General features: G+C 37.6%; 1 protein-coding gene across 8 annotated transcripts in view; it reads right to left on the bottom strand.

Moving 5' to 3' along the window:
* LOC111866593 (mitogen-activated protein kinase kinase kinase kinase 5) overlaps positions 1-25,549 on the bottom strand; it is a 74,606-nt gene extending 49,057 nt beyond the window's left edge. For 4 of the 8 annotated variants that reach the window (XM_023855696.2, XM_023855699.2, XM_023855698.2 and 1 more), the window contains exons 1-11: positions 25,057-25,548; positions 22,026-22,083; positions 20,798-20,953; positions 17,253-17,356; positions 12,792-12,920; positions 11,849-12,030; positions 10,483-10,564; positions 9,049-9,156; positions 8,869-8,962; positions 6,382-6,503; positions 5,505-5,578 (exon numbers count right to left, since the gene is read on the bottom strand). In XM_023855696.2, coding sequence (XP_023711464.1) covers positions 5,505-5,578; positions 6,382-6,503; positions 8,869-8,962; positions 9,049-9,156; positions 10,483-10,564; positions 11,849-12,030; positions 12,792-12,920; positions 17,253-17,356; positions 20,798-20,953; positions 22,026-22,083; positions 25,057-25,167 — 1,220 coding nt within the window. In that variant the 5' untranslated portion in view covers positions 25,168-25,548. Of the gene's footprint in view, positions 1-5,504; positions 5,579-6,381; positions 6,504-8,868; positions 8,963-9,048; positions 9,157-10,482; positions 10,565-11,848; positions 12,031-12,791; positions 12,921-17,252; positions 17,357-20,797; positions 20,954-22,025; positions 22,084-25,056 lie in introns of all 8 variants that reach the window. The other 4 variants (XM_023855697.2, XM_023855695.2, XM_033752344.1 and 1 more) reach the window with 2 other exon arrangements.
* Between the last annotated feature and the right edge of the window lie 659 nt (positions 25,550-26,208).

Here is a 26,208-nt window from a genome sequence, read left to right as displayed (position 1 = left end):
CCCAACAGCCAACTGAAATGAAAAATGCATTCTAAGGAAGTTCCAAGAAGTACTTCTATAGCTACCATCACCAAAACCTTACCAGCTGTTGCAAACAGTACAAAAGTATGTTATAATCATAAAAGACAACAAGGTACAAAAAGCAGAAGCAAGATCCACCTACTGAAATACCTATAACCAGAGAAAGAACTGGTTAAGACACTGGTGAGAGTTCATTTCATAATCAAAATGAACCTCAATGAAGTACAGTGCAACCTCGATATAACATGAATTTGTAAAATTCGTAAAAATGCTCATTATAGTAGACATTCATATCCTTGACCACATACTTTTCAAGTCTGTCCCCTAATTTCTCACAAGTTGCTGGCTTAACAGAGACATATTACTTCAAGCTTCATATTCAGGTCTAAGCACTTTAATTTCTTTGTCATAACTAGAGCATAGCACAGTCACAAAATAATTCCAACTGCCATTCACTAGCTAAAAGACACACTACATACAACAAATAAGGTACTGGATGCAAAATCTCGGGGTATCATGTAATGGACATCAGCTCAAATTTGGGGGGACCTTGGCCTTTAAGTCACTGGAGTAAATACAATCCTAAAATTGCCATCCTCCACTCCAACTATGTAACAGTTTGACAAGCCAGCTTTCTGTGTAAAGTTTCTATTCATGCCTACAGATTCTGGAACACAGATTTTCCACTCCCAGACAATGAAGAGGTACAGACTGTTGTTTAACTGCACCTTTACATGTACTGACAGCTTCAAATAGCTTGAGAAGCAAATCTCCAAGTTAAGTTGATACAAAATATTGCAGAAAAGAAGTCACAGCTGGCTAGGAACTGCTCATTACAATGATGGCCTCAATTGAAAAGGTTATGGTTCTAACACAGAGGACATGGGTCTTCTGAAGAGCACTGGTGAGACTGGCAGCACACAATGGATGCAGCACTAGCCTGAGTACTTGGAGCAACTAGAAGTTGTCAACCCCATCACATTAAGAAATCTGTAAGGCTGATGTTTTATCTCACTATAATGAATTTATCATCATAACCCATATTCGTTCCATCGTGGTTACACTGTGTAGTGAAAGCAATAGCATTACCATTATTAGTGCAATATACATCGCATACAAGCAATTTGTCATTATATATTAGCTATACCAACCTCCAGCATATCAGATGCTCATATACATGCAAGAGCAGAAGTAATATTTAATTAGCTGCATAAAGGTGTAGTACTGAGTTTTTAAATAACATCTGAACAAAAAGTTATGAATGTGGCTGCACTTCCACTTATCTGAAACTTTAGGGATTTTGTGATTAAGAGGTAATCTCAGTTTCTAATCAAATTCATTCTGGATCAGACACAATAATGAATTAATCTGCCAATCTAAGATATTATGTCATTGGTCATTCATCACAGAAACACAACTCCTTTTCTAGAAAACAATATATTATCAATTATTAATAAAATTGACTAATTCAATGCACATGATATGTGGTTCAATGAAGTGGCTGCTTTTTACTAATTAATAAGAAAATACTAATTTCCCATTCAGTATCCATTCAAACACTTAATATGTTTTACATACTGAACAAAAGCATAAGCCTATAAATGCGGTATGATGACATGGATAAAGAGAGCATATCTAACAGTATAATATCCAATGTCAAATTTTCTTTGTATGCAAGGATTGAACACCCCTCTTCAGAAAGGGCTGCTACTACAGTTCTTTGTGTTGGCCTTATGAAAATTTGACATGGCTAATGACTGACAAGACAATCAGGAAATTACTATAGCCTTAAGACAAAAAGATTAAGATTGAGCATGTCACATCAGTGATAACATGACTGCCTCATGCTGATGTCTCGAGATGTACCTCCACGAATAATTATTATAAAAGAAAACTCTTGGAAAACAGTACTCTGTAATGGCATCCAAAATGTCTCATTTCAAAATAATTCATATTTCAAAAACACATTATCAAATGTTATCATCACTGTCAAAGGAACAGAACCTTACACTAAACAGTGATCAGGATTTAATTCTTGTACCCCTTTCTTATTCTCACCAACCCTAAAATTTATCTTCTGAGCCATAGGAGTGGCTCTTTAGATGCTCTAGATTATCTACACATCTTAGTTAAGACTGAGCTACTTTTCTGTGGCTATAAGAGATATAGAAAACAAACATATAGGTCTAATCTGACAATATACGTATACAGCAGTTATACAGCGGGTGAATTTAAATTTATAGATATGCGAAAGAAAAGACACCTTAATTACAAAAACTATCCCCCATTATTCCTAGATACTAAATATCTGCATATTCATAAATTTATCAGTATACTCATGCAGGAATTAAACTTAAGTTCGTTGCTAAGGCAATTTGAGAAAATGTGAGTACCCATGTGGAAAACCATTCTGTGCTCATATCACTGTAACCATAATTTATTTTGTTATATGCACTACCACAACTTACGGAGTAAATAATTTAATTATTTCCTAATTCACTGTCATATAGTGACAGCTGCAGGACATTAGCCCATGTGAATGATGACTACTCTTACATGAGTAAAACAGTGCTGGATGAAAGCTGAAATAGTTTAGCCACAAGATAGAAGATGTATATGTACTCAGAAGCTGTGTGCTAATTTTGATGCATTTACTTCCATACCTCTGAATTAATTTTACACATGCAATGAGTAAACTAAATCATATAGTGTGCTAACAGATTTAAGAGTATTCCCATCACACTGTAAATAAGGTATTTCATAACCACCATATTAATGGGAGTGATTTGTTAAAACTGTTTACTTCTGTTGTACAGCAATTAGGTTATGCAGAGATTAAAAAATATGGAGCTTTCTAATTCAATTTGCATTTTATTTTTATTGAGGCAATGGCAACTCATACATACAAAACAAAATGTAAGTGACAACAAACCATACCAGTGTCTTTCACTAGCAATTTCTCTTTAAACACTTTCTAATTTAAACTGGAATAAGTTGATTTCTTACCAATTCTGAATGTGTTTGACAATTTTGTAAATACTGTACCTCTTCCACAGCATGAAAATAGGACAAGCAATAATATAGCAAGAAATTAATAGTTACATGACCTTTTCCAGTTTAGACAGCATTCAGATTGATCCTTCATACCTAACAAATCTGCCATTTTGGAATGCTGATATGCAAATATTACCGGGTGGTAGAGACAAAAGAAAATTTCAGTGGGAGAAAGAAATATAAACATATTATTCCAAACAATTTAAAATTAATTAAATGATATTTTTGTATAGAAAGAAACTTTGATGCGGGCACTGTGTCAAGCATTCTGTTTACTTGGTGCTTTTCTTTCATGTGTACTAGACATATTAGTGCCTCACACAATGGTAGCATTTAGCCTTTCTGCTGCTTGATAGAGTTAGTGTTAATTTCTAATCTATCTCCAGTGCATATAACAGACATTCAGTTCAGTTATTCAGTATAGAGGGGGTGGGTTTCCCCCATGCACTGCGACTAATAGTCTATTGTATGTCCCCCTTTAATTTCTACTGTCGCCATACCTTACTGATACTGGTGCCCGCTATCTCCCCATTCTGCCAGCAAGGTCGGCCCTCTACTGGCAGTGGTACCCGATTACTCTCCCCTTTCTGCCAGCGAGGTCGGCCCTCTACTGGCATTGGTACCCGATAACTTCCCATCTACCGGAGGCACTGGAAACTACTTGGGTGGGAAACTTTTGCCTAATTTTGCTCAGAGGTCTCCTAGAGACACGAGGATCTTTTACGTGCCGTAAATCTACAACACGGGACCCATGGCTTACCGGAGGACTTGTTCCCTGAATTTTTCTGCCCTTAAAAATTCCACAACCTCTGCCAGGTTTGAACCCGCGTAAATATAACACACATAATCAAGTTCCTATATTTAAGGCACAATCAAAGCTACAAATTATGAGATAGAAACAGAGAAGACATTAAACAACTTTACACCACGATTACTTTTGCAATAACATCTATATCTTTAGAGATAAAATAAGGAAAAATAATTTGTCCATGTTTATATGCTTGAGCAAACTATCATGTATAAAGAATTTTGCACTTCCCAAGATTACCATGTTATCCCAAACAGCCACAGCCACCTAAAGCTTATTGTCAAAAACGTGTATTTTGCAGAAAGTGAACAGTAAATAATTACTAAATATAACTTTCAACCTGACCAAGACATTTTATACTACCATTCAAAACCAAATTAATCTTTGATGTGCAGTATTTTCAGAAATATTTTTGTGGATATATTTTGAGAGTAGTGCACATTTTCTTTCACTTTAAAACTGAATGTCACACCATTCAAATGAAATTTTGTTAATGTATGAGATATTTAATTATGCTGAAAATGAAACAGTTATACTAAACTAAAGAGTGCAGTTTCTACTATGATTGTTATGTGGAGGAAATGAGTCATAATTCATGCTCGTCAATTGACTTGTTACTTGGCAATGCTATAAGAATTCATGGGACTATACAGCACTATCAATACTAATGCTGATATGCAAATGATGGAAAGAATGACAGGAAAAAGGAAAATTCTCAAAATAAAAAAAAAAGTCCTAGGTAGCCACTCCTGCCGAAAAATCTTATAGAGATATGGAGGAAAACTTCCACATATTCTTAATCATGGCATTAGATGTAGGTGAGTACTGAACTACACTTTCTCACTACATTTACTGCCTGGTACACAGCCCCATGTACACACTGAATAAAAGGATAAGTTAATTTCAGAGGATACCGTTTATGGCAGATTATGTGTACTACTAATAAAACACTGACTCTTAACATTCATACAAAGATGATAGATCTGTACCTAAAATGGCATGACTTCATTCAGTGTTTTAATGTACAGCAGCTCTGATTTCTTTCTAAACCCTGTGGAATGATGGTAGGACTGCCAAATAAAAGGGACGGTAAGGAATAAGTAAGAAGGGAGGGAAGAAGATAAAGGTATAAAAGGATAAAGAATAGAAGATATGGGGCTGAGGGGAGAATTCCCCACAGAATTTCTATGGACCTTGCCCACTATCCTGTAAATAATGGTGTAGTGAGAAGTCCTAAGAACCACATCAGTAGTGAAACCCTGCTGTCTCACCTATAGTCCATTTTATTAACTACAATATCACAGCTCTACCACATGTAGTATTTATGTATTTACATAAATGATAGTCATAAACAATAGATGCCATTTATGAAGATAAACTACAGAACTGCATACATCCTTCTGAAATACTTTCTGATATTTATCAAATGTACAATAATAAGATAATTCCTTCTAAGATTTAAAAGAGCCTCAAATTTTTATGTGGCTACAGTGACACAAAAGCAGACTTCCGCAAAGATATACTGCCTCATAATCCAGTAACCACAGAATATCTCAGTAAATAAGATACTTAAAAAACTGAAAATGTTTATTCCTAAAAAAAGGATATATACAGTACTTACTTTTCATGTGTGTGGCCAGTTTCTTCAAAAGGACTCTCTTTGATCCAGTCTGGATTATCACAGTTATGTACTGTCTGCAGGGGGGAAAAAAGAAAAAGCATATAGATTGCTGTATTATTACAAAATGAAATTCAATATAGTATAATTATATAATTTCAAATATGCGGTGCATCAGTGATCTACTTTAAAATTTAATAACAACATCTGTTGAGTCTGAAGTTTGCATAAACATAACTGAAAGGGCCCTAATCTGATCTGCTTTTCATTTACTTCCTGGTTTAATTCACAATTAATTTCTGTTCTGTGAGAAATAATAAAAAAAATAGTAAAAATCAGAGAGCAAATATGATTACATAATATCTATGACTTTGACACTATAAATGTCAAGATCTGCTTTAATATTATCCTTCCATCTATGTCTAAGTCTTCCAAACTTTCTCCTCCCATCAGGTTTTCTGATTAAAATTTGATATACATTCCTCATCACCCCCACGCATTCTTAATTTCCCATTCATCTCAAACCCCTCACTCCGATCACCTTCTTATTTGAAGATACAAATTAAGACGTTTCTCATTTTTCAACTTTCTCCAAGTTTCTGCTAATTTCTTCCCTTTAGGAATCATCACAGCCAAGATTTCTTCTTGGTGGGGTGGGAGGGGGGAAGGCAGAAATTCTGTTTACAAACTTATGTGTAAAATGTAAAATGACTGATTTTTCATATTAATATTAGTACATTTCTTTCTTTCTTAATTGACTTTTCCTGAAAATCGAACTGAGAGCCAGATACCTGGCTTGACCCTTGTCCCCACAGCCAGTGCCCATGCTCTTAGGGAAAAATAAACTCCTCGGTACTCTGTCCTACAACTCAAACACTACCTCCATATTATTCATAATATCCATAATATCCCATGCTCTTGAAACATCCGCATAATGGGAGGACATGGGTGGCACTGCATCACTTCCTCTATGGAGTGTTTGATCACTGTCTGAACTCTCTCCTGCAACACAGATATATTTACACAGTATCACTAGATCATTTTCTGAACACACTGCAACAAACATACTACACATTTTGAGACAGTGTTCAATTATTTCCCATATTTTTCAACCTTAAGCAAATAACCTGCATTTCATTAATTCCATTAGTTTATTACTGTCACCTGAAATAAGTTCTCGGTAATAACATTTTTAGCACTGCTCAGATGCCATACTAGCTGTAGTAATTCACAAATTTTAAGTTTTTTAAGTTGATTATTTAATGATGGTGTCAGTCTCAAGACTATATATCATCAATGACAGGATGGTTAATAAATATGAGCCATTGGTGGAATTAAAATTAGAAAAGGAAACTGAAGCACTCAGAGAAAATGAACACCAGTGCCATTTTGTCTACCATACATCTCATCTGAGCCACCTAAGTGGGCCAAATTTCAAGGAACTCTCCTATGACAGGCATTGCTGTGAATACCTGTGCCCTTTTTAACTCATATACTAGGGGTATTCAGAAAGTAACCTCCAGTGAGCCGCTTACAAAACAAGCAAAGAGAAAAAAGACATTAGATGTAAAAACTATGTATTTACTTAAGCTACTTCTCAATGTAGTCACCGGCGGAATTGAGGCACCTGTCATATCAGGGAATAAGTTTTTGTATGTCTGTGTCAAAGAAGTCTGCTACCTGTGAGCTCAGCCACATTTTGACACCGTCCATCAAATCCTCATTATTGTAGAAGCACTGTGATCTCAACCAGTTCCTCAGGTAGGTAAACATGTGGTAGTTGCTCAGAACAAGATCAAGGCTGTAAGGAGGGTGGTTAAATTACTCCCAGTTGAAATGCTCCAGCATTGCTAAAGTGCAAGCAGCTGCATGAAGATGCATATTATCATGGAGGAGCACTACACTGGATGTCAGCATTCCATGCCTTTTTTTCTGAATGGCCTTATACAGCTTTTTTAGTGTTTCACAACATACTTCTGATGCTACTGTGATTCCTTGTTGCATGAATTCCACCATCAGCACTCCTTTCCTGTCCCAGAAAACAGATGCCATCAGTTTCCTGGCAGATGTTTGTTAAACCTTTTCAGCTTGTTTGGTGAATGTGTGTGCAGATATTGTTTTGACTGCTCTTAGGGTTTCAACATTCACAAATGGTGTGATTGAGAAATTCATCAACATCTTTGTGGTACTGCTCCAAAAAAATAAAAGCCAAAGCCATTCTCTGTGTTTTGCACACACCCGTGAGCATTTTTTGGAACCCATCTTACACAAAACTTGTGATAGCTTAGCCTAACTCTGATAATCTTGTAGAGAACATTGCATGAAATTTGTAGAAATTCACACAAGAGATCTGAAATTGTGATTCACAACTTTTCTCAAATTTTTTAGTCAACTCTTTCCACAAAACCATTACTCACCATGAGTCGACAACCTCGCTCTTCATCATGACTATTCGTTCGCCCATCTTTGAACATCTTACAGCATTGTCTTATAGTTCCTTCATGCATTATACTTTGGCCATAAACTGCAAATACTTCACAATGGATTTCTATAGCATTCATGTTTTTAGCATGAAGAAAGCTGATAACAGCTGGCAGAATTATCAATTGCGGGACACATCGTAACTCACTTTGTAGAGATGAGAAGAAACACTAGATGACCAGTTATATGATAGTTTACAAGGCAATGAGTCATGTGATGCTACTTCATGTGTGCAAGCTCTCCCCTGCTCTTATATTAGTTGCCTAAAATAAAGAGAGGTTATTTTCCAAATAGCTCTTGCATATTGTCAGTGACTGGCGTCTGCAAAACACAGTTGGAAATATAAATTTACAGTTATAATAATTATAGCAATTCTTCGCTTCTTGCCTGCCTCATGGTAGTTTCTTGCTTGGCTTGCTCATCAACTATGAAGATGGAGGGGACACGTTCCTCATAAACACTGGTTCTCTTTCAATAGAATACATAATGGTACAACCCAGATGATAGAACTCTTCAATTTTATGTACCTTGCATAATTTCTTGCATGTTTTTTAGCCTAATTTATTTGACATCCTTTAGTTTGATAATTCCCTTTTTTGTCTATGAGGAGGTACTTTTAAAATAAATTATTTCTCTATTCCTTCAAGAACTGACAGGTGGGCATAACCCCAGCAGTGTAAGCATGTGAGCCTACTATCTCATTCAAACAACTGCCAAAGAATCACAAAACCTGATGAAAATATAGCACTGATGTGAGCAAACCCCACAGAGTTGGCATTACTACAGATATGAATGGCCAGTGTTAGTAGAGCAGTAGGCCATTTAATTGCCAAGACAAGGGGTTAATGAAAGTGATACAGTGTTTCAGTTAATTGAGAATACTTACTGTTATGGTTGATACTGACATCTGTTATCGGTCTTGCCTTTGCTCGAGCCGACGTGTGTTTTGATGCTATTCTCTGAGGAACATTTGGAACCGCCTGAAATAGGTATTGTTCTCAATGTAAGTTTTAAACTTAAAGTCTTCAGGTCAACCACCAAACACCAAAACTGCTACTTTACCTACCCCATCATCATCTGCCTCCAATTCGGTGAACATATGTGATGGATTGCTTACTTTCTGTAGTAGCTCCAGTGCAAGTCTTTTACTCATTTCACTTTGGAAAAATGGATGCTGCAAAAAATTTAAGAATTAGCATTCCAATAACCAATTTGATTTAATATCCAATTATGAGACTTCATTAAAATTAAAAAAAATATATATATTTTATTCATACATATACACACACACACACATAGAGGTGCTGAACAAAATAATGGAAACACTGTAAATATTTCTTTATTAATATGATGTTGGACCACCTTTTGTTTTCAATACAGCAACAATCGTTCTTGGAATGGGCTCATACAAGTTATGAAGAGTATGTAGTGGAATTTTATACCATTCTTCTCAAAGAACATCTTCAAGTTGCTTTGGAGATGTTGGGAGGTGAGAATCTGCTCCTGACTCTAGTCTCCAAAACTGATCACAGTGGTTCAATGATTATCAAATCTGGCAATTATGCTGTCCAGGAAAGATGCTGAAGTTCACCTTCATGCCTTTCAAACCATGGCTGAACAGTTCCAGCTGTGTGAATGGGGTCACTGTCATCTTGGAAAACTGAATTGTTGTTCAGAAATGTCTGGCTCATGGGATGCACCTGATTACCCAACCTGTCCACAGCAGTAAGTAGGCCATGAAGGATAATAATGGAACCAAAAGAATACTGTATCATGACACTGCTGCCCAAACCATCACGAACTCCCATTTCATTGTTGGAATCAGGCATTCTGGATTGTAGGCTTCCTTGGCTGTTCTCCAAACAAAAACTCTACCTGATGTAAGGAACGGTGTGAAGGACGACTTCATCTGACCATATCACACACATGTTTCCAGTTGGGTGATGTCCAGGTTTTATGGTCAAGACACCATTGTTTACCCATCTGGCATTATTCTCACTAATCAGAGGTTGAACAATCACAGCCCTATCATGCATGTTGGATTTGTGAAACTCACGATGGACAGTTTTTGTGGAAACAGGGTCTTCAGGATGAATATTCAGTTCTGCAGCACTTCACCTATGCTGCAGTAGTTCTCTGACTTTTTTTAAAAAATCCTTCTCAGTGTACGATGATCTACTTCTGTCAAAGCTGATTTTCACCCACTGTTCCTCTTTGCTGATGTTGTCTTCCAGTGATTCATGTATGCCGACATGATTTCAGAAACTGTTGCTCTCGATACACCTAAAAATGTGGCAGTTTTTGTCACAGATGCTCCAGCTAAATGCACAATGCAATGCTAAATTCAACACACTTTGAAATGGAACTGCCAACTGAAGTTCTTGAATAGCCAATACAAACATATTCTATTCCTGAATTCTTTCGTGTTTCCATTATTGTGTTCACATCTTCCACGTGGTTCACTCTCACCAGCTTATATATATACATGCCACCCACTCACCAGTAATAGTTTTTCTGCTGTTGGCCTTTTTTTGGGGTTTTTAGTTAATGCTACTTTAACAAAATTGTGGAAGGTAGGACTCCTGCAAACAAAGAAAAAAAAAAGAAGAAGAAAATCACTGTAGTATATATACATATGAAAACCAATAATACTGTCATGCAGGATTTTGGATTCTTACAGTGATGCTTATTAAGAGTTCTAGCTTTTGGGATATAACACCATGTAGCCTGCTGAAAGTCAACTGACATTTCAGAGGAGCATGTTGCCTCCATCTTCAGGGTCGAAGAATAAGACAAGCAACAAACCAGCATGAAAGGCAGCAAAGCACAGCTCTGCTTGCCACTTGCTTTCAAACTGGTTTCTTATTCTTCAACCCTGAAGATGGAGGAGACATGCTCCTCTGAACCATCGGTTGACTTTAAACCAACTACATGGTGTTATATTCCAGAAGACAGAACTTCTTAACAATACAATCATATTAAGACCATTCAAAAACATGGCTTTGGAAACTGCTGCATTTAAATTAATTCTACTTCAGAATAACAATATCCAACTACAATATGTAAGAGTACAAAAATTCAACACAAGCTACAATGTTTATTACACTGCAGTCAGTGTATATTTACCAACAGCAAATAAGTATCTAAGTCCATGGAGGGGAGTACTTTATCTGGAGCAAATAATCATTCTACTAGTCAAGAAATTCCCCACCGTTTATGGAATTCAAACATTCAATATCATGTCCATAAGAGTCCATGTCCCCTATCCTAAGTAGGATGAATCCAGTTCATGACCTGCATGTTTAAGATCTATTTTTTAATATTATTCTCACAACTATATCTGGGACTTCCAGAGCCCTTCCATTCAGATTTTCTGACCAAAATTTTGTAAGCATTGCCGGTCTTCATGTCCCATCCATCTTATCCTCCTTGATCTGAAGACTTTAATAAAATATTTTGTGACAAGTTTCAATCATGAAGATCCTCATCACAGCTTTCTTAAGCCTCCTATTACTTTCTCCATTTCTGGTTTTGACAGCAATTATTTCCAAGAAAGGTCTGTAAGCATATTTTGCCTTATGCAAATCATTATCAAAAGCATGTAGTCCATTCAAAGACCACATGATTCTTACTCCTGCGAATCTGAATGAAAAATTCCAATCATGTAACTGTAATAATGGTGCAACAGTGTCTGGCCCTTTCCTAACATCACTATAAAATATTTACCGTCATATAAGAACAGACACAAGCAATATATTTCTTTCCTGGCAAAAAAAGATGATAATAGGTTCTTGCAAAATAAATTCACAGGAAAAGAGGTACTTCAAATTCAGTTAAAAATGCAGTGTTTAGACTCCAGACCTTACCATTTGTCTCTATCCTTTAATGTAGGTGGCTTGAAGCCACTTTTTGACATAAGAAAAAGTGCCCTCATAGGGTGGAGATCAAACATTGGAGGCTGCAACTCTGCAAGCTCAATTGCAGTTACGCCAATGGCCCAGATGTCACACAACTGATTGTAGCCTCCCTTCCTCTCAACAGCTGCAACCTGGGGTACAAAATTCCACTTCACACCAACTTAAATTTTATATTAAGCAGACACAAATATCACACTACTATTCTCTGTAAAACCTCTACACAATGCCAATATTCTGCCCGCCATATAATGCATTCTATTAGAACTGCCGCCGCAGCCGCCACCGCCGCCACCACCACCACCACCACCATCGTCATCATCTACTGCTGCTGTTGCTGCTGAAGATACCTCACCTACTGTGACTCAGTCATTTTACAAATCCATTTCCAGACCTACTATATCTTTTCATAACCTTTCTTCTTTATTTTCTTTCCTTTTTACTGTCTTTAACTGAATTATGCCACCATATTCTTGTCTGTATGATGATATGATGTATGATATTTTAACAGATACACATAATCCCATATTTTATATAATAAGAAAAACATATACATCATAAAAATAAAATACACCACAACCAATGGATTGAGAGTTCATAAAAAAAAAGCAATAGCTGTAGTCCAAATACTGACAGCATCATTAACCCCTCAAGGTGGCATTTTAACCCCTACTAGTTGTACACTGCAGCAATATTTAAAGAGCAGCAAAAATCACAGCCTGATGAGGATGTACTTGGGACACCAGCTTAAGGGGTTAAATAGCCTATGAAAACAATATTTCAAATAATTTCAATTTAATTCCCGCATTAAATTTTTGCTGCTCCTTCTTGGCTAAACACAGAAGTTCTTAACAAATAGCAATAAGACATGTTAGAAAAACATTATGGCACTCACTTCCGGTGCCATCCAATATGGTGTTCCTATGAATGACTTCCTTTTGTTGATTGTTGCTGTAATTTGTGCAGACACTCCAAAATCAGCAAGCTTCACATCACCTGATTCAGTTAGTAAGATATTGGCACCCTAGAGAAGTAGAAAACACATTAATATGGGATTAATTACTAATTTTTGTCTATGCCTACTAAAAATCAACAGAATACTGTCAGAAACATGGGGGTACACGGTAGTGTAGTTGGTTGAGGGGCTATGCTACAAGCTGAAAGGTCGTGAGTTCAAGTCCCTATGAGGTCACTGGATTTTTTTCAATTGACCTAATCCTTCCAGCCGCACTATGGCCCTGGGGTTCACTCAGCCTCTAACAGAAATGAGTAGCAGGAATTAATTAAATAATTTTCCTGGGGAGTAAAGTGCCGCTAGTGCATAAGGCTCACAACCTTACCACCATCTCTGAGCTGCCTGTCTAGATAATGTGGGACCCTCAACGTCTCACAACCCTATGAGCCTTCACGGCCTGGTATAGGGATAGCTTTCCTTTTTACTTACTTTTACTGTCAGAAACATACATAAGCATATAAAACTTTTATTTACATGATAGGAAACAGGATATGATAATGAAAACACCCAGAGTGTAACAAAATGCATTACACCAACTAACATTCAGAAACAAAAACCATGTCCCTAATTCTCACTCTGTTACCTACTGAACTATAAAACAGTCCTCATAATATTTACACCCATAGTTTCAGTTATACAAATATATCTGAACACTCTCCACAGTATCTATGAGTACAATCATCTTTGAAAAAAGCAAAATGTGTTTGCTACCTCAATACTGGATCACAACAGGAAAAATAGCACAGGTCAGTATGGCAAAACATATTCTCATGTGTATGAATGACTACAGACAGGGTTTCAATGGGAGATTGGATTTATTGACCACTTTAACACACGCCTCATGACTACAATTAATTATAGCACGATCACTGATCTCCACACTTTACAAATCACTATAACATCCTAAGTCTTTTCAGTCTGCTGTGTCTTCACCAGTTGTTCCATGGTAATGGCTTCTAACAGTAGGGATTCTTTGCTTCTGCACTCACTTCGCTGCCCACTGGCTTTCAACTGCACTGACTATATCTTCTCTTCACAGATTCCCTTACAACTGAATAACTTCTAAACTTGTCTCGGTTATAACATCTTGGTATGGACTGCATGGAAAACACTGTTTCCATTAGTTTGTCTGCTGCTGTGGGAACATGTTTGTTTCCAAAGGCGTTACTAAGTAACAGCTGCATATTTGCTTATTAAGAATCTGTTGCCTAGCAGTGGATGATTTTTCACTGTTTGTTTCACAATCGTTACCCAGTAAAAGGTCTACATGCTATNCACGTTACACTGGTGTCAGAAGTGGGATCAGTAACGAAAACACGTTACAATATGTTAACAACCAGCTAAACCATTGTCAGGGTAAAGTTATTCCTGTGTTTAATTAAACATCACATCATGAAGATATATTCCTGTTCTTAACTAAACACACATATTCTTAATCTCAGCACTATATGGAGGAGTGAGTTCAGAGTGGCCATCTCCAAAAACTAGGGGCCAAAATAAAAAATAAAATGTCTTGGGGGAGAAATTTGCTTTTTTTATTACAAAAGGATAATTTAGATGTTAACATATAAACAACAGCCAGTTTCTTTTAAGTTTGGAGAAACCACAGTGCACTGCTGCTAAGATATGGGGAAAACAGACAGTAGTGCCTGAAGTTACTAAGATGCAGGGGAGGCATGATAATAAGGTGAATAAATAGGAGATGCAAAAGCAATGCAGAAGAAAGAAGTGAAGAAGATAAACACACAAGGGACAGAGGAAGAGAAGAACTGGGGTGAGGGAAATGTTTTAACATGATGGAGAGGGAGAAAAGAAGGGGAAAATCAATGCTAATAGAACAAAGGAAATCGGAAAGTAATGTACTTTCGCTAATAACCCATGCCCTTAAAAAAGCTGTGTATCCCAATTTTTAAGATGAAAAAAAAAATTTAAGTATTAACACATAAAATTTTACACATTATTTCATATAAAAGAACATCTGTATTATTTCCAGCATGGCTACATTTGCATTTCCTGAGACCTGGTGTCCCGCAACGTGAAAATTATGCAGTGTTAGCATTTCCTTGTAGTACTTCATCTTTATTCTGTTGCAACTTCATCAAATTAACCTTTTAATTAGAAACAGAGATTATGGTACCTATGGCATTTTATTATGCATTGCTTTCTTCTTAATCATCATCATCATCATGGTCATCAGTAGAGCTCATGCACTCATCACTATACTGAATGAGATCATCTTCTGACCCCATTAAGGCTATTTGAAATGCAGCACTTTTGGAAACTCTTTCTTACCAATTCGAATGAAATATATTCCATTTCCTTTATCCCTTATCTTCAATTTTTCACTTACCATGAAATATCTTAATTGCATACCCCTTGTTCTCTGTTCTTTTTTCATTCCAAATCACAATGCTGACTTTCACTTGTGAATAAACTGAGATGAATTGCACCATCTCTAGTAGAGTATGACATGTGCAAAGACGAAAGCTAACAGAGGAGTGGGCTAGTACCCTCTGGATTGTGCGAAAGTGCTAAATATGACAAATAAGTAGTGCTGTTAACTTTGATGTGATTAAGCTGCACACACTACTTTTTGGTACAAACTGCTTCCGAAAAATGCAGGTGGTGTATTCAAGAAAATATGGTAGTAAGGGAGATCGGAGACAATTATACGAAAGGAAGGAAGGAAGGAAAGTAAGTATGATTCTGCTAACATCTTCAATGGGTTATGTACAGGCAGTCATATACGTGGTGTGTTCAAAAAGTATCGAACCTTCTTTTTTCCCGTGTAAACCAATGAAGTGCGGGAGGCTCCCTTTGGTGGAGATGTGGAAGGGACATTCATGCACAGTCGTGAATTTTTTCCCGCCCACAGAAAGCGTCAGTCACTGGCAGTCGGCCTATGAGTGAGGACGTGTAGTGAGCGCTTGTCGGATTCCAGTAAGGTGTAAAATGACAGAACAACATGAGCAGCAATACTGCATCAAATTTTGCCAAAAGCTTGGTGATACCCAAGTGGAAACCATTCGCAAGATTCAACAGGCTTTCAGGGACGATGCCATGAGAAACTCATGGATAAAGGAGTGGTACAACCGCTTCAAAGATGGCCGCACATCAGTGGACAGCGAACCACGTTCAGGCAGACCCTCAACAAGCCCAAATGAGAATGTCATTGAGCAAGTAAGGACTTTGGTCATGGAGGACCGTTGTATCACAGTCCGAGAACTTGCGAACGAGATAGGGGTAAGCATCGGATCGGTACATTCGATTTTGACCAAGGATTTGGGCATGAGGAGAGTGTCCGCGAAATTCGTACCGTAACTGCTAACAATGGAGTAGAAGCAATGCCAACTGGAAATCACACAGGACATGCTGGACAATGCAAACAGTAACCCCAACTTTCTGAACGCCGTGATCACACGCGATGAGTCGTGGGTTTATGGGTACGACCCGGAAACCAAGATGCAGTCGTCACAGTGGAAACATCTGACATCCCCNACGACTGGATCGGTGGGCAGCAAAAAAAAACTTGGCAGCTCCATCATGATAACGCACCCACCCATTCTGCGCATCTGATTCAGACTTTCGTCGCCAAACACAATATCCCTGTGGTTCATCAAGCTCCCTGCTCCCCCGACATGGCTCCGTGTGACTTTTGGCTATTTCCCAAGCTGAAAATGCCGCTGAAAGGAACCCGATTTGAGTCAAGAGAAGACATCATGCAGAATGTGATGGCCTGGCCGATCACCATTCCAAAAGACGCGTTCCAGAAGTGTTTCCAACAATGGCGGAAGCGCTGGGAGAAGTGTGTGCATTACCAAGGAGACTACTTTTAAGGGGATTAGGGTTTTGTACCTCCAAATCAATAAATGTATTTCTGCTGACCAAAGGTTCGATGCTTTTTGAACACACCATGTAATGGGAAGAAAATCGTTACTTGGAGCTCTGAATTTGTGAAGAATGGATCCAATATACAGATATGAAAATGTATATTTTTGGCCAGTTTGTGTCTCTTTCTGATCCCTATTGCAGACCCTCGGCATTTTTCCCCCAGGGGACAAACTCCTGGTACTCAATAGATAGTATATTGGGTTGGCCCCTAGTACTCACTAGATTGGATACTTGACTGGCCTCAGTGTCAGTAGGGACATGGTAATGAAAAGAAAAATCTCTGCTCCTGCCAAGAATCAAACACTGGCTGTCCAGGTCATACCATAATCACCATAGGCAATGAGGTATTCCAGCTCTCACCATTAAGTTTCCTTAAAATATCTGAGGATTGCTCTACTGTTATGATGAACCACTGTCAGTGCTTCTGATGGAATGTGTACTCCAACTTACTTTTATATCCCTATGCATCTTCCCCATGCTGTGTAGGTATGCCAGCCCATGTAAAGTCTCCTTACACATATAAGCAATTTGTGGTTCAGTCAGTGGACCTGTAACTTAAAAACACAAGAAAAATTGCTCCAGATATACAAGCATGAAGCATATGTGAACACAGTATAAATATCAAAGTATAGTTCAGTGCTCCTGCCTTGCAAACACGAAACAAACAAGTTATCCTTACTGAATACCTCAAAATGCTGCTACATGATCTTGAAATATGTCACAGCCACTTCCTTCACATCCTATCAATAGCCTTCTTAGAACAGAATTGAAGGTAAGGTCTAAGGACAAGAAATATATTTCCTCTCGACTTCACCGTTCTGAAAAGAACCTCCCTTTCTAGTAGCCTTATAATGGTCCTTTTTTTGTCATGAGCCACTTCTTGCTGCAAAATCTACTTTAAAGGAAGGCACTATGAAGCTATAAGTAAACCTGGCTGTTTTATTTCAGTCCATCAAGAAAACTGATTGCTATCATAAGATGTACAAAAAAAATGCTACCAGTGAAACTGTATTTTAATTTAGTTACCTCCTACTATAACAGCTGCTGAAAGAGGTATCTTCCAACATTAACATATTCTTTACACCAACACAAATTCTGTGATATAACTTCACCTTCCATGATTTGTATAATAACACTCCAGACTTCAACCTGAAAATCCTCCAAAGTGTGGGTGTCATTCCTGTAAACTGTCTATTTCAAATTTTCTCACAGATAAAAATCAAAGAAAGTAAGATTTGGGGAACATGAAGGTGACAGTCATCCAGTAATTATTTGTTCATCAAAAAGTCCACAGTGACCATGCTGAATATCCTACAGTGTGTTGGCACACTGTCAAGTTGAAAATATGGCTACCTTTCATTTCTTTTTCAGTTACTAGAAAGAGCCAGTAAACAGGTCACAAATGAAAGTAAAACAATTGTAATGGATGCAACAGGTGTTCTATGTGTATCAATAGGCAGCAGCACAGTCCAGCTCCATGACAGCCCAGGTAGCAGACATGCAAGTGCATGTCCGGAGACTGGTTTCAGTAGTCAAAATTGTGATCATCAGGGCCCGGATTTTGATGACATGTCATCTTGTCTTCCTTGTATCCTATGTGATACTCTTAAATATATAAATCTTGGATATGATCTGCTGGTTACAGAAATGTAACTTTTATAGGTCACGTTTGTCATTTTTTGACATTTCTAGGTTTAAGGTCATTTTTTCAATCTGGGGGTCACTTTTTGGTAAATTTTTGGACTTTTAAGGGTATTTCTCATCATTTTTGGCCATTTTAGGGAATTTTTCTTCATATGTTTTCTGATATGTGAATAACATGGAAGCGAAGTGTTCTTTCTCTTTCTCCTTTAGGTCTCTTTTCTGGATTTGTTCGGTCATTTTTTAAAATATTTTCAGGTCATCAAAATCTGAGCCCTGGTGATCATGCTTTAGGGCCCCAAAATCTCATTCACATATCATTCTGCATTAAAGTGTCATAAGAAGTAATGAACTTTAGGATTCTTCTAACACTGAAAGCATCTAATTTACTGACTCTCTGATCATGTAATGATGTCTGGCAGATAGTATGTGAATAAGATCTAAAGTTTGTAACAATGGTTTATTAATATAATTATTGACTTTTTGGATATTATCCATCATCCTGGTTTTTAAATAAAAACAACATTTCAGAGACCAAACTCTGTCTTAATCGTCAGGCAACAACCTACTCAAATTGACCCAACTGATAGAGCTAGTACCTATCTGTGGATTATCAGAACCCCACTGTCCCAATGGCATGTGTTCCATGAGTTTATGAAATCAAAGAAATGATACCAGGCTTGTCATGAAAAGAAGCTGAGAGTCAACTATAAAAACACAAATATTTTTAAAAAGCAAACTGCAAAAGTAAGTCTTAAAACTGGATTTGGAGGTTGAAGATGGGACACTTGAAAATTGTTTTGGCTCAATTTGAGCCTTGTAAGAATATCCTGAACAGCTTCTGGTATGAGCATATTTTGGTTGATGTCTATTCCTGCTGGGAACTGCCACAATTGTCATAAGATTTTTTCCTTTTAATTTAATTTCCAATGAGAAAACATATGTTGTTCAATATTATATCTCACTATGGTTTGATACAGTTATAATAAATGCTCACTGGTGACTGATTACAGGAACAAATGAGCGGTGACTGACAGAAATGAACTGTGGCACTTATCAGGGTGGCTTTGTAGAAGCAGACTCTGTTTGTATCATTATATGAGTCACTGCATGCTGACCACTGACCAGCTAACAAATGTTTGAACAACATGCTAAAACTGTTGGCCAAACCTCTGTGTATGCTAGTGATTCCACCAATAAAACTTATGCACTTGGAAACATAGCCAAAGAACTGCAGCAGAATTTATAAATTACTTATTTAATTTTTATATTAATATTTATTATAATATTATATTATATAATATATATATATATAATATATATAATATTATAATATTATATTAATATTTATTGGACAGCTGATGTCTAGGAAAGGTGGTCTGGGAGAGTACTGTCTCTTTGACAAGGCTGCTTCAAACATAATGAGAGAAGGTGTAAAGAATCTATGAATATGACCATCACACAAAAAAAAATGAAAGAGATCATTTTCAAACAAAGTCAAATATGTATAAAGGTGTAAAGACCTGCACATCTTTTATTACTGCAATATGTTGCTAAATAATTTGGTTTATATAAATTCAACATACTTAAGTAACTGTACCAAATTGTTCCTGGTATTTTTCTAAACAGGGGCAAAGTAAGATTATCTAAAACCTTCAATTAAATTTTAGTTAGCAGTAATGGGGATTGGGGGCACGCACTAGCGTAATTGGTTGAGGCACTATGCTACAAACCGGAAGGTCGCGGGTTCAAGTCTAATGAGGTCACTGGATTTTCAATTGACCTAATCCTTCCAGCTGCACTATGGCCCTGGGGTTGACTCAGCCTCTAACAGAAATGAGTACACGGAATTATCTTGGGGGTACAGGGCGGCCAGCGCATAAGGCTGACAACCTTGCCGCCATCTAGAAAATGTCGGAACCTCAACATCTCACATCCCTATGGGCCTCCACAGCCTGTTACAGAGATACCTTTGCTTTTTTACTTTAGTAATGGGGATTAGATTCATACCTCCCATAAGTTATTGGGGATGATCACAGTCAAACCTACCACGAGTTTTGACTCTGTTATACATACTATTTCCCCACTTAAACTCCAAGCCATGAACTTGGACAGTCAACATTTTCAAGCAAGCAGGCCAGAGGCAGAGCAGTCTAGATCTTGTTGAACATATGTGAGCTAAATCTTCCTCACATAGCAAGCTGTATGTTTGATGAGCTATCACATTCCTATATTACTAAGGACTTTTCACGTGTATACATTATAGCCTGAGAACTACTGCTGAAGTGAAAAGAAAAATCTTATTGTTTTCACAAAATATAGCTGATAAATAAGGTTATACTGAAACCACTTACTGTGATATATATCTTGAAGGGATCCGCCACCACAATATTCCATGCAAATCCACAATTTGTCTCTGCGTAGGTAGCTGCCATAATATGCAATTATGTTTGGGTGCCGACAATCCTTCATCATAAGGATTTCTTGCTGGATGATGGCAAAGTCGTCACCTAACATTTTCAAAAGAAAAGTGAAGTTCAGCAATAGCACAAAGTGACAGTGATCCAAAAGGGAGGCAAGCTTTTCCTCAGGAATGGAACCTTTTCAGCTAAAGAGCTGCTTGAGGTTTTCTTGATAACGTGATAGAAGTAACTGCATACCATACATATGCAGCATATTTTGACAAGGTACCTGAAGTCTGAATTTTGGAGTCAGAGAAGCATCGTAGAGGCATCCACTGCTACACAATGAACAATTAAAGCATGTTTTCATGGCAATGAATACACATGTATCAGTAGATGAACTGTCAGGAGCAGTGATTCTCATCAGCCCACAACAAAGCTATATAAAACATCTGAGAAACCTGGAGCCACAGGCGTCAAACAGAAACATCAAGGAGAGTACCATAATTGGAGGCCATAAACAAACCACAAGTATGTATGTATGTATGTATGAAGGGGTAGGCCTGCTCGGCCCTTGCACTTAGACCTCAGTGGTCCATTGTGCTTCCCCTTTTTTAATTATTCCCTCAGCAACCCCACGCATCGGATGAAGCGCAGGATTTTGGACATGGGGGAGTCGAAATAGTCACTTGGTTCCATAAAGTACTGACCCAAGTGACGTAGTCTTAAAGAAGCTAAAGCCTCACATTCACACAGGACGTGTGTGGCTGTTTCATTTTCTATCTGACACCTCTCACAAGTGGGACTATCACTTAGTCCCAGTTTGAACAGGTGTCCTTTGAGGTGACAGTGTCCTGTAAGTAGTCCTACCACCCGTCGTAGCTGGTTCCTGTTGAGCTTCAACAGTTCCTTTGCTCTTTTATCAGAAGGTCCTCGTATGAGTCCCTTAGCTTGCCAAAACCACAAGTAAGTGAAGATACAGTAGTCAGGGAAGACTTGAAAAGTTCTGTTGTTATTTGCAGATTGTGAAGAGCAATACAAGTGTTGTAATTAACTATAGATAAGTATAGAAAGTATCCAATAAATTCAATTATTAATCTGAACCCTGAGTCTAGTCACTAACCCATGAAACTATCAACACAAGCAATTACTTACATGATTTTTTAACAGGTAATCTTACCTGGCTCTAATTTGATTACTTTGATGGCTGCTAGATCATTTGTATTTAGCCGCTTTGCCTGAAAGACAAAAAACGTTGCAAGTATTATACAAAGGCAGATGAATGCTCTATTTTCTATTCAGATGAAACACTGGTTAACTGTTCAAGAAAATACATTTGGCAGGATGAATCAAGAAAGGGAAGCCTGGAAATTCCTCCATAAAAAGGGAGCAGGTTAACTGTGTGCCATATAAGTATAGCTATCCCTGTAACAGGCCGTGAAGGCCCATAGGGTTGTGAGATGTTGAGGGTCCCACATTATCTAGACAATCGGCTCACAGATGGTGGTAAGGTTGTCAGCCTTACGCGTCAGCTGTGCTTTACTCCCCAGGAAAATTATTTAATTAATTCCTGGTACTCATTTCTGTTAGAGGCTGAGTGAACCCCAGGGCCATAGTGTGGCTGGATGGATTAGGTCAATTGAAAAGAATCCAATGACCTCGTGGGGACTCGAACCCGTGACCTTCCGGTTTGTAGTATAGTGCCTCAACCAACTATGCTACTGCGTTTTGTGTGCCATATTGGATCAGCAAAAAACAGGCTTTATTTCTCAGTGCAAGCAGATTTCTTTCATGTTCACAAATGAAAAACTGATTATAATTTGGAGATGAAAGCGGACAATTTCTGACCCCGGTTTGTATATATATTCTAATTATCCAGATGAAGGATCCATCACAATTACGACCAAGATCAGTTACCATTCTACCATAAAAGACAAAGTCCCTAACGCAAAGTCTTGTAAAAGTGGCATTCAAGAATGTCTGTAAAAGAACTGTACTGAACATGACCCTATAGATATCATACCTGAATTAAGTAAGCTCAGAAAAGCCACATGAACTGGATCAGACAGCTAATAATATGGGTCATCTTGCAATCAGATTACCTCCTTACCATTGTCAATAGTCTATATGGGCTAAAGTGTAGGGAGCAGTCCGTGAACTCATCAGCACTTTTAGACCATCTGTTGCTGACAGACTAATTAACAAAGCAATTGACAGTCACTAAGGAGGACTGGATTTGACATGCCCCAGAGTTAGCGGAGGAGTACTGACGAGAAATAGCTCAGAACAAAGTTATGCATCATATTGCTGCAAATTTAGGAGATAAAAATGACAAATCGATAATGAGTGACATGGACGGTGGAGAGGATGATGGCAGTCGCAAACCATGACTGTTCTTTTATTATAATGAAACTGTTTTATACATATGTATGAAGACATTCTGTCAATAATTATCATCAAAGCTCTGAGAACAAGAATATGGTAAGGCTTTATATTTTTAATTACACTGCTTGCTTAACATTACATGTTCTAGGCATCAGTACTCTGGGTTTATGTGTAGGAACACACATGATTCACCTCCACTATTTCAGTGGCCAGAAAGCATCCAACATCACCATTAGCTGCCATTGGCTTATCTGTCTCGCACAGAACCTTGTCTATATGTACATGCAGCCTCTGGCTGTAATAACAGTATATCAGCAGCTGGATACATTGATATTAATAAAATCATATAACGTAACAAGCAAAAAGTAGGGATGTGTTACAGGATGCATAAGCTCCAGGCCTGGAACCTGCATAAGGAAGCAGACCCCATACAGAGACAGAAATATAAAATGCACCTTGTCAGGTGCTTACATGGAAATCTGCTTCCCCCAGAATGAACAAGAAGCATTATTTTCAGTCTATTAAAAATTATGATTTCTTAACTTTCAAGAATAAATAACCTAATCCAGAAATACACAGTTCGGGAAAGTGTATATGAAGTTTTTATATTAGGGCCCATGCATTCCTAAGACTCAGCATTAGCATTAAGCATGTAGTGAGCTTCACTTTACCACTGCATAAACTATTTGTACAAAAGACCTTGTATGAATGAAATAGGAAACAGCATAAGACCGCATTCAAGAACATAAATAAAATACATGGAAATAAGTCACTGAAAATAGCTAGCATTTTACAGCTGCTGTCCTCTGGTGTTTGTGGCTGGTGTTAAATTTATAACTTCAACATTTGGGAATAAAACTTTTATACAGATCTGGCAGTGAGCAGTAAGTGGGATATGATGGAACATCTGGAAGAAACAGAGAAAACGTGTGAAATCCAATACACAGCAACTATGTGGTTGACAAAAATGGGTGACAGAGATTTTTGATCAAACGAGGTTTACTCGTGAAATGATGGAACAATCATCAGACACGATGATGTAAGAAGACAGAGTGATGAAAAATTCATTCCCAACCACACGACTTGGAAATAAAGAGCTGAAATAGTTTTGTTACCACCTGTTTAGAAAATGAGACCCTGAAGAGTTTTGGAGAGACACAGTTGGAAAGGGAATTGATAAAAAGGATTTACCATCCACACAGATGGCAACTGCCATCTATGCCAAAAAGATGGAAACCTTCATTGCTCTAGATAATGTATTAAAAAGGAGTAGTTAATATTATATGTCAGACAGCTGTCTCAACCAAGCGAGTCATAACTGCTCTTAAACATATACACTCTCATGACTTTTATTACAAAAAACATTTTAACAAAATACAATATAACGGAAATCAAACTAAGAAAACGCATTTAATTCCCTACAAGAAAAAACCGACACACAATTTGTATATAACTCCTACCGCCTTCCAAAATCACATTTATTTTCAGAATTATGACTTCAAAACAGTTACAATTTCATAATTTGGGTTACTGAATGCGACATACTACAATGTGTTCGAATACAAAATACCGCATGTATAAACTCCCTTAGTGATTGCTCTTATTGTATGACACTGCAAATTTACAAAGCCACATCAAGGAATATACCACTCGAGCTAACCAACTTTCTTTCAGACACTGGGCGTACAAGACGCAAATTACAAAGAGCATATTGGTGGTATATAATGTCAGTATAATATACAAACACCTCTAAAATCTGAGTGTGTAACTTTGGACCCATTCAAAGCACGCCAAAATCAACGTCAGTTGATTTTGACAATACGAACCTTGTAAACATCTCCATACGTCCCACTTCCTATTCGCTGAATCAGTTCATACTCATCTTGTGGATTTCTTCTGCTGATATCAGACGATAAGATTCCGGATCCGTGAGCCATTACGAAGTTAAAACTGATAATACGTTACGTCCTAAAATTAAAATAAATAACATCTGGCTCCTTTACAACCTACATCGCCATAAACATTAACCCCCCAGGGTGACAAACATTACACACAGCACTTCCGAAAGATATCTCATTGACATGTTTTAAAACTGTTTAATTAAGAGTTCGTTCTCTGACAGGAAATTGGTACACAAAGTAATACAGTAATACACTTTCATAATATGAAAATAAAACAAACATACAATGTAGACAAAATTCCCTTCATTGTCATATTTAACAACACCAAGCCACACACCGCCTAGGTGAATCTACAATATCGTACGAAATCTACGAAAACCATTGATCACTAATTCCAACGACTGCAACTAACCAGACGACCCCCACCACCCGAAACTCACCGTAAATGGCGGGGGCAACATGACCGCGAGACGTCACGTAACATTACTGCTGCCATCTATACGCAGACTGAATGAAAAATGCCCACCAGCGCCGACAGCATCATCAATAAAATAGAATGCTACCATACCATCCTATGCGTCCTACCATACACACCCTTCGGAACCGTAGTTCACTTTAATAGCACACATACTTTTGCAACCTAATCTCTTATGCTACAGTGGTTCTTGCTCCGTTGTTTCTTTTTTTTTCTGAACTGGGTTCAATATCACTTCACTCATATCCGTTCCACCGGACACGAGTGAAGTGATATTGCAAAATCAGAAAGTTTCTCACCAGTGCCTGTAAAGCCATAACATTTCTTTCACATCAATCCAACATCTCCTTACCCAAATGCATTGGACATTGTGAACTATAATGTATATAGAATGCTTGTATTTTGGAAAGCTGAAGGTGGGGAACTTCAAAGAAAATTCTGTTTCCATCACACATACTTCTATTTAACCTCACACCTTTGGTAACAACTTACACTTGAAAGCCACACAGAACATGGTTTTTTGGTTACATTAAAGCATTATAAATCATATATAGCAAACAGTAATACTGACGTTTCCATTTATTATTAATTTCATTAGAATG

This window comes from Cryptotermes secundus, unplaced genomic scaffold, assembly GCF_002891405.2.
Source record: "Cryptotermes secundus unplaced genomic scaffold, Csec_1.0 scaffold680, whole genome shotgun sequence".
Lineage (NCBI taxonomy): Eukaryota > Metazoa > Arthropoda > Insecta > Blattodea > Kalotermitidae > Cryptotermes > Cryptotermes secundus.
This window is presented reverse-complemented; position numbering and strand designations above follow the sequence as displayed.